Source organism: Oncorhynchus tshawytscha, linkage group LG19 (genome assembly GCF_018296145.1).
Source record: "Oncorhynchus tshawytscha isolate Ot180627B linkage group LG19, Otsh_v2.0, whole genome shotgun sequence".
Taxonomy (NCBI): Eukaryota; Metazoa; Chordata; class Actinopteri; order Salmoniformes; family Salmonidae; genus Oncorhynchus; species Oncorhynchus tshawytscha.
In genome coordinates this window covers 32,044,405-32,058,656 of record NC_056447.1, presented here as the reverse complement: position 1 = coordinate 32,058,656, position 14,252 = coordinate 32,044,405, and the positions used below count along the sequence as shown (strand labels likewise).

Genomic DNA, 14,252 nt, shown 5'->3' with positions numbered 1-14,252 from the left:
CTTTTACCTCTGTCTTTCTCGTTCACTTTCTAGTTCTCAACCTCAAACTCACCCTGACCCTGTCACAAGGAAATGAGGGGAGGAAGTCTGTTTATAATACTGAGAAGAGCCCCGTGGCATTGACTGGACAAAATGTATCACTACATAATACAGCATGCCCCCTCGCAGCTTAAGCAGAGTTGCAATGTGTATGACACCATAATGTGTCCCCCTCCTCTCCTTAGCCAGTGTAGCAGTGACTGGTACCTTCCTCTGCACGTGATCCTGCATAAATCATGAGGTTAGAGAGGAAGTGGTGGCCTTATTAGGGCATGGAGACAAGAGACCAAAACCATGTCACTACCCAGTCTTTTACAACCTGGATCTGACACTGAAGAGGAAGGGGGATCCATGAATATGTGTCTTCCATTGTAAACCACACTGCCATTCTATCCTACATCTCTTCTGTTGTGTCTGTGTATTGTATCAGATGTGATTTGGCTTGTAGTGTGGTTAAAGTAGACAGGTCCCTGTCTCTGTCCTGTTGCTGGTCTATAGCCAGTGCTGTACTATGATATCAGTATCGATACTCTCCTTCCTCTCACTCTCTCCTCCTCTTTCTTCCTCCCTCTCACTTTCTCTCTGTCCCTCAGACTGATGACCAGTTCTTGAACCACAGACTTGTTCTTCCATTCTCCTTCTGCCATTTGTGATCATATCAGAGCAGAGCAGAGCAAAACAGAACAGGGCCCGGTTTCCCGATAGCGATGGAACTTTGGCTTACGAGGGTTTTAACAATGCATCTTTCCTACAACGGCTGTAGAACACCACTTAGGGAGAACAGTTGCTAAGTGCGTCGTTGTGGAATAGTGTCAATACTGAAAGAAAGGGAGTGCTTTCTCCATTAAAATCTGACCTTAATATTTTAATTATTTCTCAATACTGACGACGGATCAGATCCTAGAGATATTACTACCTACGGCCAAAAATATTGAGGCTAGAGGTCGACCGATTATGATTTTTCAACGCCGATACCAATACCGATACCGATTATTGGAGGTCCAAAAAAGCCGCTGCCGATTAAATCGGCCGATTTATAACATGTATTTTACTTGTAATAATGACAATTACAACAATACTGAATTAACACTTATTTTAACTTAATATAAAACATCAATAAAACAATTTAGCCTCAAATAAATAATGAAACATATTCAATTTGGTTTAAATAATGCAAAAACAAAGTGTTGGAGAAGAAAGTAATATGTGCCATGTAAAAATGTGTGCCATGTAAAAAAAAGCTAACAATTAAGTTCCTTGCTCAGAACATGAGAACATATGAAAGTTGGTGGTTCCTTTTAACATGAGACTTCAATATTCCAAGGTAAGAGGTTTTAGGTTGTAGTTAATATAGTATTTATAGGACTCTCTCTCCACATACCATTTGTATTTCATATACCTTTAACTATTGGATGTTCTTATAGGCACTATAGTATTGCCAGTGTAACAGTATAGCTTCCGTCCCCCCAATCGCCCCTACCTGGGCTCGAACCAGGAACACATAGACAACAGCCACACTCGAAGCATCGTTACCCATCGCTCCAACAAAAGCTGCGGCACTTGCAGCGCAAGGGGAATAACTACTCCAAATCTAAAAGCGAGTGACGTTTGAAACAGTATTAGCGCACACCCAGCTAACTAGCTAGCCATTTCACATTGGTTACACCAGCCATTAGGCTGATAGGCTTGAAGTCATGAACAGCGCTGTGCTTGCGAAGAGCTGCTGGCAAAGCGCATGAAAGTGCTGTTTGAATGAATGATTACGGGCCTGCTGCTGCTCAGTCAGACTGCTCTACCAAATCAGACTTAATTATAACATAGTAACACACAGAAATACGAGCCTTTGGTCTTAAATATGATCAAATCCGGAAACTATCATTTCAAAAACAAAACGTTTATTATTTCAGTGAAATACGGAACCGTTCGGTATTTTATCTAACAGGTGGCATCCATAAGTCTAAATATTCTTGTTACATTGCACAACCTTCAATGTATGTCATAATTACGTTAAATTTTGGCAAATTAGCTCGCAATAAGTCAGGCAGCCCAAACTGTTGCATATACCCTGACTCTGCGTGCAATGAACGCAAGAGAAATTACACAATTTCACCTGGTTAATATTGCCTGCTAAACTGGATCAGTAGTTATAACTAGTGATTATGATTGCTTGTTTTTTATAGGATAAGTTTAATGCTAGCTAACAATTTACCTTGGCTTCTACTGCATTGAGCTGAGCTGACAAGGTGAAAATCTGTCGTTCTGCCCCTGAACAAGGCAGTTAACCCACATTTCCTAGGCAGTCATTGAAAATAAGAATGTGCTCTTAACTGACTTGCCTAGCTAAATAAAAGGTATTATTAATTTTTTAAATAATATATATATATTTTTTTTAATAAATCGGAAATCGGCGCCCATAAATACCGATTTCCGATTGTTATGAAAACTTGAAATCGGCCCTAATTAAATCGGCCATTCCGATTAATCGGTCGACCTCTAATTGAGGTAGCTTATTATAATGCTTACCCAATGAAAATCACCAATTTGGAACATCATCGCACACATTTTTAGCTACACATCATGAAATTTGTTGAGACAAATTACAGACTGTAGCCTAAATAGAAAAATAGAACTCAATTGATTGAACATGAAATGTAATTCAATATGATTGAAATAGGCCTATAACCTACTGTTCATATTTTAATGTAGTCATCTCGGTTTTCATTTGAAGCACATTTTTATACGTCACTTGTTTGTATGAATTGAGAAGACATTGGCAGTACTTGTAGTCAACTTTCTTCTGAAGTTATCAGCAGTCACATAGAGACAGATAAATCATGTGATTCTATGTTTCAAGTGCAACGTTAATAACGATGGTTTTGGGAAACAGCTCCGAGATTTAACAAAGCTCCTACGAAGGTTCTAATTATGAACTTCGCCTTAAGATGCTCTTGGGAAACCAGGCCCAGAGCAGTTCCTTCGCCTCCATGTTCTCATCTGTAGCTGTCTCCACTCTGTGTTCACTGCTCAACTCAATGCGAATGTTCAACTGTCAGGGTTGCTGTCTGGTGGAATCTAAAGAGTATGTTTTGGTCTTTTGAAAAAAGGTCAAGGAGGGGTATGTGACTGAGGTACCAAGCAATCTACCCATGTGTGCTTTATCTCAGTCTCTCTCAATCAGGCACACAGAGAGACATGTGCGTGCACCCGCACAAACACACTTTCTGGTCTGGAGGACATCTACTACCTCAGGAAACATAGCCAAATGAAAACACATGATTTTATTCATGTGAGTGGGGACCATCTTTGTGCTTATGGCATGTCGATATCCATGGCTGAGTCTGATAATAACATTGGATTTCATATTAAAATGAATTCATTTGTAGGAGGACTTTTCAATAAGAACCCATTCTGATATAATTCTGAGGCTTGCGCAAAAGCGAATAGAAATAAACCATAAAAAATTTAAAAAAGGATTACGATCTTACTGATGCAACTGAATCATGAAGGATTACCCAAAAATGACCCATTTGGAAATGGGAAAGTAAAGGAAAAAGAACACAAACAAAACATGTTATTTCAGTTACCATCATTGATATGGTCATTCTTTAATGCAATATAGGGTGAGAATGAGAGAGAAAGAAAGACAAATTAAAGAGATGGGGAGGGGGCAGAGAGAGAGAGACAACTCTTAGTCTAAAATGTGTGATTTTATTTAAGCCTCTTATACTCTGTGGCAGTATCCTGCTCTGGAGAATGCCTCCCCACCTACCCTCCCTCTGCTCCACCCTTCCCCCATCCCAGTATCCAGCTGGCTTCAAAGGGGCAGAATGTAAAAAAGAGATCATATTGAAATAGCCACCCAAAGAGGCAAGGGGTTATCAATCCTCAATCACACTGCAATCATAGAGAATAGAAACTACAAAAGGAGAGAACCATCTCGGCATATAAAGATCATACTGTACACACATCCAAACAGAGATACAAATTAGAGAGAGAGAGGGAGAGAGAGAGACTGCAACATTTGAAGGTGTTCATATGTATTTAGGTACACTATTCAGTACTCACATTTGTGGAAACATTTCCTCTGGTGGTTATGGTTTATATCCCAGGGTCAGTGCTTAATTTGAGCCGGATCCTGTCGGAACAGGATACGGCACCTCTCGGATTTGACTTTGTTTGTTCCGGCACCTATTGGCCCAGATCCGGTACCTCCCGCGGCATGATTTATTCATTATTTCACTGTTCGCACTGTAGACATTCTAATAAAAGCGATCAATATTAAATCAATTTGCCTCGTTATTTCTCCCGATCCCCAGAAAGACCATCATGTAAAAGCCTTGTGATCCTTCTATACAGAGAAAGATGTTGAATCTAACCCAGAACGAGTCAGAGAACTGTCAGTGCCGGAGGAGAGGAGTGAGGGGCAAACTGTTCCTGATGGCAATGCTAATCCCGCCAGTTCAGTATCACCACGAGCTCCCGAGTAGTGCAGTGATCTAAGGCACTGCATCTCAGTGCTAGAGGCGTCACTACAGACCCTGGTTCGATCCTGGGCTGCATCACAACCGGCCGTGACCGGGAGTCCCATAGGGCGGCGCACAGCTTAGGAGAGGGTTTGCCCGGTGTAGGCCGTAATTGTAAAATAATAATTTGTTCTTAACTGACTTGCCTAGTTAAATAAAGGTTGGATGAAGTGCTCAGAGCAGGTGCAATTTGCAGTTCAAGACCAAGCAAATGTATAACCCCTGGCTTGTAACGCAGAATTCAAAGTTGGGCTGCACAACATGCAAAAAGGTAGGGAGATTTGGTCTAGAAACGACTGGAGGGATTAAACTAGCAAAAGAGTAGGTGGAATGTACAGTAAATCAACATCCTATGCATCAGATGTAAAACAACAACAAAGAGCCCTCAGAAAAAAGGTGTTGAAGATGCCTGTACCAAGGAGCATCTCGTGGCAGCAAGCGTTCAGACATGCCTATAGAGGACACCCAGGTTAACAGGCTAAATGAAAAAATTAATTGACAATACAGCCAGAGTCTTCAGAACAGCCTTTAGGAGGCATCACAGCCTCATGCTCATCTCATGGCTTTGAGCAAGAAGTTGACTCTCAGGAGTTAAATGGACTTGACATGGGGAGAGTCATTGTGGGAGGTTTTGAAAACGAAGGTAGGATTTTTTTCCCTTTACCTTCACGTCACAGAACAAGTTTGTAATCTCAATATGTGCTTCATATTATCACATATGCAGGAGGCCTATATATTCTCATATTTGCTTGTTCTGCTGTAACCTACATTGATTTATTTTATTTGAAGTTATATTCCGATATTGTGATATTTATTCTACTGCTTCATTGATGTCATGACAACGATATGACATTGGGGTCTTGTAAGCCCCACAGCTGTATGTGTGGATATGGTGGGTGTTCTGCAGTGTCATCTAAAAATGTTGTTGTACCTTGATGTCTCGAAAATTAGGCTACAAGAAATTCGGACTTGCATAAGCCCTGCAGCTATACTCAAGTATGTGCATAAGTCTTACTTATACTTTGATTGAATCAGCACCTTGGAGAGTTTCACCACCATAGATAGTAGGCTACTTGGCTGCTACATTGTGTTTGACACAATGTTTCTTAATGTGTCCCGGTACCTAAGAGCCGCCCCGGATAACCACCCCCCCCCCTCACCATGTGTTTGTTTTTGCCTCACCATGTGCACTCACCATGTGTTCCGGGACCTCCCGATTTACAAATTAAGCACTGCATAGGGTATGTATTTGGAGGTTATGTAAGATAGATTACTGACCGTAGGCTACTGCACAAATACACCACTGGCTAGGGTTGCAAAATGTCGATAACATTCCCCAAATTCCCCGGGTTTCCAGAAATCCTGGTGGGAGGATTCCCAAATATCCTGCTTATTCCCTTCTGATTCCAGGACCTTCGGGTCAGGATTACTGGAAAACCAGATAGCTCATGCAATACACTTACACAAACACACATGTATACAAATGCAAACATGTGAACATCAGATCTAAAATATATGGCATATACTCACAGCAAAAACACTAGCACACACATACACTCTCTCACATACATTCACGTACACACGCATGCGCACACACACACAAAATCAAGACTGCTGTGTCATAAGATCCCTCGATTTATCATAGTGATTTAGTTAGCACATTGTGTGTGCTTAACCATATCCTTATATATTGGAGAAGAGACCTCTCCTGTAGTATATTAATCAACAGTACTCAGTCAGGGCACACACACACACACACACACACACACACACACACACACACACACACAGCCTCTTCTGAAATATGGTCATCCACAGTCAATAACACTGTATCTGATTTTGGTTCAGCTCAAACAGTTCTTATTGGTTAGCCCTACAGTGTTGTTATTGACCAGTGGATGAACTGCAACACTAAAACACTCAAATTGTATTTAACCATGCAAAGAAAGAAAAGGAAAGAAGAGAAACACTAAATGAGCTCACCGAGCAGTAATCGCAAAATAATTGCAACCAAGCTGCCACCATCTGGAGTGAAAGTATTATTTCCTGTTATGAAAGGAACAAGGGAGAGACAATCCTGTGGCCATCATTTAGTCCTGAAACAGCACTGCCATCTCTCTCTCTGTCACTCTCTCTTTGCAGCTCTTTCTTTCCCACACACACCTGCCACATCCTATTTACTGAGGCCTCTACTGTTTCCCGTTCCCCTTTCTCAGTCAATTGTGGTTGTCATTTGTTCTTATGGTGTTTTATTTTCACCCTCATGACGTGGGGCCCTGTCCGGTATCTCTGATTGGTCTGTATCTTCTTGTCTGGACCTCAAGGTCGTTCCCAATGTTATTTACATAAGCCAGTGGTTGGTTAGCATTAGTCCCAATGAGCAGTAGAGCCTGGGAGGGTAAGGAAGGAAGGGCTAGGATCAATCTCTCTGGTAATGGGATTGAATTCTAGCTACAGTAGCTCGCAATTCTGAGAGTGGATTCTTGAGCTATCAATTCTCTGAGAGGAGCGCAACTCCATTCAGGAGGAGCTGCCATAGAATGAACCATAGAATAGTCCTGTGTATGCTCCTAAATTCTATTCGTCATAGAATGCACACCTTTCAAAGGAGGACCATGTCTATTTTCCAAGGCCTTATGTTCCCTCAAACTATGTTTCCTCATCCCTTTTATCATTTATTTTAATTCCACCTTTATTTAACCAGGCAGGCCAGTTGAGATCAAGTCCTCATTTACAACTGCGACCTGGCCAAGGTAAAACAAAGCAGGGCAACAAAAACACAGAGTTACACATAATACAATAGAAAAATCTATGTACAGCGTGTGCAAATGTAGAAGATTAGGGAGGTAAGAAAATAAATAGGCCATAGAGGCTAAATAATTACAATTTAGCATTAACACTGGCGTGATAGATGTGCAGATTATGATGTGCAAGTAGAGATACTGGGGTGCAAAAGAGCAAAAAAATAAATAACAATATGGGGATGAGGTAGTTGGGTGGGCTATTTACAGATTTGCTGTGTACAGGTACAGTGATCGCTAAGCTGCTATGACAGCGGATGCTTAAAGCCCTATGTTTCCTCCGGTTCTATCTTCGAAACCAGGGGTCGAGGGGGCGGAGGGTGGGTAATGAAATGCACACGTTATACAAATGTTGATTGGTGAGTTGATCCACTGTTGCATGATGGAACAGAGATGGGCAGTATTTCAGTTACATGTTTTTGAAATAAGTATTTCAATTACTTTTAAGTATATTATCATTTGTATTTCACTGGCCTGAAATACAATGTAATGTATTTTGTAATAAGTTACACTATTTCAAAATATAAAATACCTTTCTATACCATTTGTATAGCATCTCACAATTTCGTGGCCCCTATCACTCCAAATATACTGCATTGGTGTCCGAAGTGTGATGGCATTATGGTGTGATAAACGTGTCTGCTAAATGACAAAAATGTTATGCGAAAATAAACACTTGCAACGCACACTAGGTATTAGAAAAATGATCTCCATCCCCAAACAAGGCCAAATTTGATTACAATACAAATTATTTGGCCAGTTTGTATTGAAATTAGTTCAGTGGGTACTGAGGGAACATAGGGCTGAGGGAACATAGGGCTGAGGGAACATAGGGCTGAGGGAACATAGGGCTGAGGGAACATAGGGCTGAGGGAACATAGGGCTGAGGGAACATAGGGCTGAGGGAACATAGAACCTCTCACCCCACTCTCACTCTCGCTCATTTCTTATGTAAGAATGAAAAATCCCAGTTCAGTTCAGGTTGGAACACATGATCTACAATAATACATGTGCTACAGTATGCCTTTCTGGATGTTACAGAGCAGTGGTTCCCAAACTGTTTATAGTCCCTTCAAACATTCAACCTCGAGCTGCGTACCCCCCTAGCACCAGGGTCAGCTCACTCTCAAATGTTGGTTTTTGCAACCATTGTAAGCCTGCCACACACACACACTATACGATACATTTATTAAATATAAGAATGAGTGTGAGTTTGTCACAACCCAGCTTGTGGGAAGTGACAAAGAGCTCTTATAGGACCAGGGCACAAATAATAATAATAAAACAATTATTTTGCTCTTTACCTAGCCATCTTACTGCTGGGTTCTGAGAATATGAAATATCCATATTTATGTCACAGAGAGAGAGGGTAATGTATGTCAGTATATGTTATTGTTAGCCATCAGGGATCCAATGGGAGGGATCCTCTGGGAGGAGAAGCGACACAGTCTGGTACCGGGGGGGGGTCGAGATCAGGTCAGGTCACGTTAAGGGAGAAATGAAAGTTTATGGCCTGTATCACTAAGTGTCCTGCCTAGCAGTAAAGAACGATGTTTGTACAGATGTGTAGTAGGAGACTCAGCCTATGAGGAAGGGTTAAATATCAGTGCTTGTGTGAAAATGTCTTGGTCTGATGCAGCTGTATTGATCCTCTGGGAAGAATTCAACTTGATTTAGCTTTCATAGTGTCCGTAGAGTTTTTTACTCTTGAGAATTAGAATCTAACAGTATAAAACCTTAAATTGTGAATAACTCACCACAGGTTAATGAGAAGGGTGTGCTTGAAAGGATGCACATAACTCTGCAATGTTGGGTTGTATTGGAGAGAGTGTTAAATCATTTTCCACACAGTCTGTGCCTGTATTTAGTTTTCATGCTAGTGAGGGCTGAGAATCCACTCTCACATAGGTACGTGGTTGCAAAGGGCATCAGTGTCTTAACAGCATGATTTGCCAAGGCAGGATACTCTGAGCGCAGCCCTATTGTCACATTCGTTATAATGAGTGGACCAAGGCGCAGCGTGTGTAGAGTTCCACATATTTATTAAGGTGAAACTTCAAAGAATACAAAGAATAACCGAACGTGCAGTTCGTAGCGCACATTGGCACCTAGGCAAAATAATATCCCACAAAACAGGTGGGAAAAGGACTACACTAAGTATGATCCCCAATTAGAGGCAACGATTATCAGCTGCCTCCAATTGGGAACCATACTCACACCAACATAGAAATTAAAGACTAGAACACCCCCTAGTCACACCCTGACATAAAACACCATAGATAACCCCGAGGGCTCTCTATGGTCAGGGCATGACACCTATTCCAAAATCTGGCAGTGGCTTCTGATTAAATTACATTTTCACAGAACTGCTTGTTGCAATTTCGATGAGGCTCTCTTGTTCAGATCTCGGTAATTTGACTGGAGGCGGTGCATGAAAGGGATAATGAATCCAGTTGTTGGTGTCTTCCTTTTCAGGAAAGTACCTGCGTAATTGCGCACCCAGGTGCTTCGCTATATCACATTTGACATTGTCCATAAGCTTGAGTTCATTTGCACACAAAGAAATCATACAATACACCTAACCTGTATGTTGTCCTTGTTAATGCAGACAAAGAAGAGCTCCAACTTCTTTATTATAGCCTCAATTTTGCCCAGCACATTGAATATAGTTGCAGAGAGTCCCTGTAATCCTAGATTCAGATCATTCAGGCGAGAAAAAAACAACGTGAGAAACTCATCATCATGCAAGAGGTCAGACAAGTGAACATTATTGTCAGTCAAGAAAACTTTAAGTTTGTCTCTCAATTTTTTTTAAACGTGTCAATACTTTGCCCCTTGATCACCAGCACACTTCTGTATGTTGTAAAAGCATTACATGGTCGCTGCCCATTTCATTGCATAATGCAGAAAATAGAGTTCAGGGGCCTTGCTTTAACAAAGTTACCATTTTCACTGTAGTGTCCAAAACGTCTTTCAAGCTGTAAGGCATTTTCTTGATGGATGCTGCAGTGTACACAAGTGGCATTGGGAACAACTGCTTGCACGCATGTTACCACTCCACTGTATCTCCCTGTCATGGCTTTTGTGCCATCAGTACAGATACCAACACATCTTGACCACCAAAGTCCATTTGATGTCACACAGCTGTCCAGTACTTAAAAAATATCCTCTCCTGTTGTCCTGGTTTCCAGTGGTTTGCAGAAGAGGATGTCATCCTTAATTGACCCCCCATAAACATAACGGACATATAGCAGGAGCTGTGCCAGGCCCGACACATCTGTTGACTTATCCAGCTGTAACGCATAGAATTCACTGGCCTGTATGCGAAGCAGTAACTGTTTCAAAACATCTCGTGCCATGTCACTGATGCGTCGTGAAACAGTGTTGTTTGATGAAGGCATCGTCTGTGTAGTTTTTTGGGCCTTTTCCCCAGCATTGTCCCAGCTATATCCGCAGCAGCAGGAAGAATGAAGTCCTCCACAATAGTATGGGGCTTGCCTGTCCTAGCCACTCGGTAGCTCATCATATAAGACTCTTCTAGTCCCTTCTTATTAATAGTATCTGTTGCTTTTATACATGTCTTACTACTCGAAAGTCATCTAAATTCTCGCTCAAAAAACTCCTGTGGCTGATTTTTTAAATTGGCATGTTTTGTTTCTAAATGTCTGCGCAAGAGTGAAGGTTTCATCGAGATGTGAGATAGTACTTTTGCACATATAACACACTGTGGCTGAGGAAAGGCACAACTCCCAATATAAGTGAACCCCAAATCAATATAGTTCATCATATTTGTGCCTCTTTGATGGTCCAACTTCCCTGTCTGTTGTTCGGTGCTTTCCCGGGTAAGGGGGCAGTAGCTCTTCGGCTGCATCAGATTCACAACTGTCAATGTCCATGCTAGCTGGGCTAACAACAAATGTAGATTTACTGATGCTAGCATTGGATGTGCTTGTGGAAGCAGAACAACTTGTGTCATCGACAGGTGCAGGTGTACTACTGCTGATAGTAGCAGTACTACCAGTAGAGCTGGTATGTGTCTCTATGGATGCAAGCCTAACTTTTTTTTAACCATTTATCCATTTTCAAGCAAACGGAGTGAGCAACAGCTAAGTTTGGCTATATACGAACTGTTAGTGGAATTCCTGCGAGAAAGTAACAGTTAATGTGGTTGGATTTTAATTATTTGACAAGGCTACCTGTATTTGACATTGTGTTATTATTTTGCTGAACACTAGATGGTTTAATTTTATTTTATTTGGTAGTGAAGCGAGGCTACTTAGGTGAGAAAACCATACCCAAATGTATAGCCCCATTGGAAAATATAAATGGACTGCTTGAAAATGTGAAGATTTTTTATTTTAAAAAACACTTATTTTTTGCACGTACCCCAGTTTGGGAATACAGTACCATATGATTCTGCAAATTTAATCCATTAAAATAATAACTAATATTAGAGTCATATCCATAACTAAATCTGATCATCCAAAAACAAGGAATATTATCATAATCTGTAACATTTATCTTCCCATTATCATCCACAGCCATTATTGTATTTTGTTATATTTTGTTCAATTAGAGAGAAAAAATGTATTTACTTGATCACTAAGCTGCTTTTTTTTTTACTTATGGCATTGGCAACAGCCTAGCAGTTTCAAAGTTGTACGTTTTATTATCACGTGCACAGGATACTGCAGGTCAAGATAGTAGTGACGGCTTCTGCCTCCAGCTATCATCTCTAAGAATGAGTCAAATCTAGCGATGCCTGACAGCCAGACAATCCACATAGTGTACCGCACACAGTTAAGCTTATATTTACACCAAACCATGAGCACAGACGTGAAGTGTCAACCTACCCAATCCAATGAACAATAGGGGGATATGCATTTTGTGGCTACTGATATTAAACAAAACGTGTCAGCAACAGCTCAGCACCCATTTCGAGCTATGCTTATCTCAACAGGGCGTGGGCCTCACTCCCCCTACCTCTGAGGTAATTGATTCAGAGAGAGAATGCGGCCTGCCAGCAAGGCAAATGACGTGACGGCCACAAATCAATGGCTTGTCCTTTGTGACCATTCCTCCTCTCTCTCCTTTGCTCTGAAACGCAGTTATGTTTTGTGTGTAGCTGAAGGGTATTTTTAATACGAACTCACCATGCAAGAGACAAAGACAAAGCCGAAACCAACACAGCATCAGCTATACGCAATGCGCGCAGTCCTAGACCTATTTAGACGTAGAGCATCATCATCAGCTTCCGATAATCATGCTTTCCGTTTCTGGGTGAGAACACAATGCTATAATATCAACAGAACTGATAACTGTTACACATACTGTAGCGACCCTGTGTTTATAAGTGTGAATATCGACTCTGTCACAGAGATACCCGCTCTGCATGGTCGCCCTTCATTGCTCCGTGGGCGGGTTTGTTGTCTTACCTGCAGCCTGGAGGAGTGAGGGAGTGGAAGGTGGAGAGGGAAAACATCTCAGCCCTGTCCGCCATCTTCCTCCAAAAACGGCTCAAAGTGACTGCAGAGAATCACAGAAGGAGCAGTCCATTCACAACCACGGAGCGCGCGACAGACGGACACAGTCACGGACAGACCAGTTTCTTTCGCTCTCCCTCCCTCTATCCTACCGCCACGCTGTTACAGATCCCCCTGGCCTCGATCTAGTCAAATCAGATACGCGTACTCAGCATCACCATCACATTTGCCTTGAGCTGCTATCCACTCTACAGCCCGGAAACGGCAGAGAAAAAGAACAACACTGCGGTAATCACACAAAAAAGCCCTATCTTTTCCCGATGCCGCCAGACCAGCCACACACCCGCAGTCCGCTGCCTGCCTTGCCAAATGTCTGCCGCTGTGATGATGCCTGTGACACGAAGCGGAGGTGGGCCAGCGGTGCAGAGAGGGAGGGGCAGGCAGGGAGGAGGGGGTATTGGTACAGACAGCAGAAAACATGCTTTTCCATTCAAGGTCAAACACAGATTATAGCAACAAAGCATATTAAATGGTCCTGTCAGGTGATTGGAGGTACTGGAGAGGGTGGGTGGTAGCCTATGCATGTGATAAGGTATTTAACCTCCCGCTAAGGGTTCCATAGAGCACCATAAAAGGACCATAAAAGGACAGGCAGGATTGCTATTTAATAACACAAAAAATGTGGATTGTCTTAACTGCCATACAATACTTGTTTGTGAAAGCTTTGCCATGAATTGTTGCTGAAAACTGTAGTTTGGCAAAGCTGTGATTGCAGGGAATAGACCTAAATGTTAGCTCAATAATACCGCCATTGACAATGGGGATTGGGCTGTTTGTCTCATCGACACTATAAATGCCATGAGGAGTTGTTCAGTTGCTTGGGTGCTGAAATATAATTATAGTATTCCGCCCCATGTGGTCAAACTAAGCATTTACCGATTAGGGAAAGGACCAAAATGACCCAGCACTTCAAGGAGATCCACCATGTGTGGGTGCCCTAACACCTCAACACATCATTTGTCTGGTCTTGTTAAAAAAAAGTTTAAAATAGCACCCTGTTTTCCTTTATACACTTCATTCCTTCCAACATACATTTACCCATTAGGCTCATAAAAATTATCTAAGGTCATCCCTTTCTACTGATCTGAGAGCATATGTTTGTAACATTGGATAATAGGCTACAAGGAGACTTAATCAAGCAGACAAATGTAACATCAGCATTATTATGGTCTAATATGGTATATGTTATGAGCATAATAATAAGTGACATTTGGAAACAGAGTTGTGGATTTGATAGGCCGAGGTCTTTTTTTTATCTGTTCAGCACCTAAACTAGTGCATGGCTTTAGTTTTTAATTCATTAGTGCATAACATCAACAGCAGGAATGAAGACACAGACGATGATG

At 41.7% G+C, this 14,252-nt stretch overlaps 1 protein-coding gene across 2 annotated transcripts in view; it reads right to left on the bottom strand.

The window, feature by feature from the left end:
- Positions 1 to 13,282, bottom strand: part of mapk8ip2 (mitogen-activated protein kinase 8 interacting protein 2) — a 148,906-nt gene extending 135,624 nt beyond the window's left edge. For both annotated transcript variants that reach the window (XM_024379625.2, XM_024379626.2), the window contains exon 1: positions 12,799 to 13,282. In XM_024379625.2, coding sequence (XP_024235393.1) covers positions 12,799 to 12,863 — 65 coding nt within the window. In that variant the 5' untranslated portion in view covers positions 12,864 to 13,282. The remainder of the gene's footprint in view (positions 1 to 12,798) is intronic.
- Positions 13,283 to 14,252: the final 970 nt, after the last annotated feature.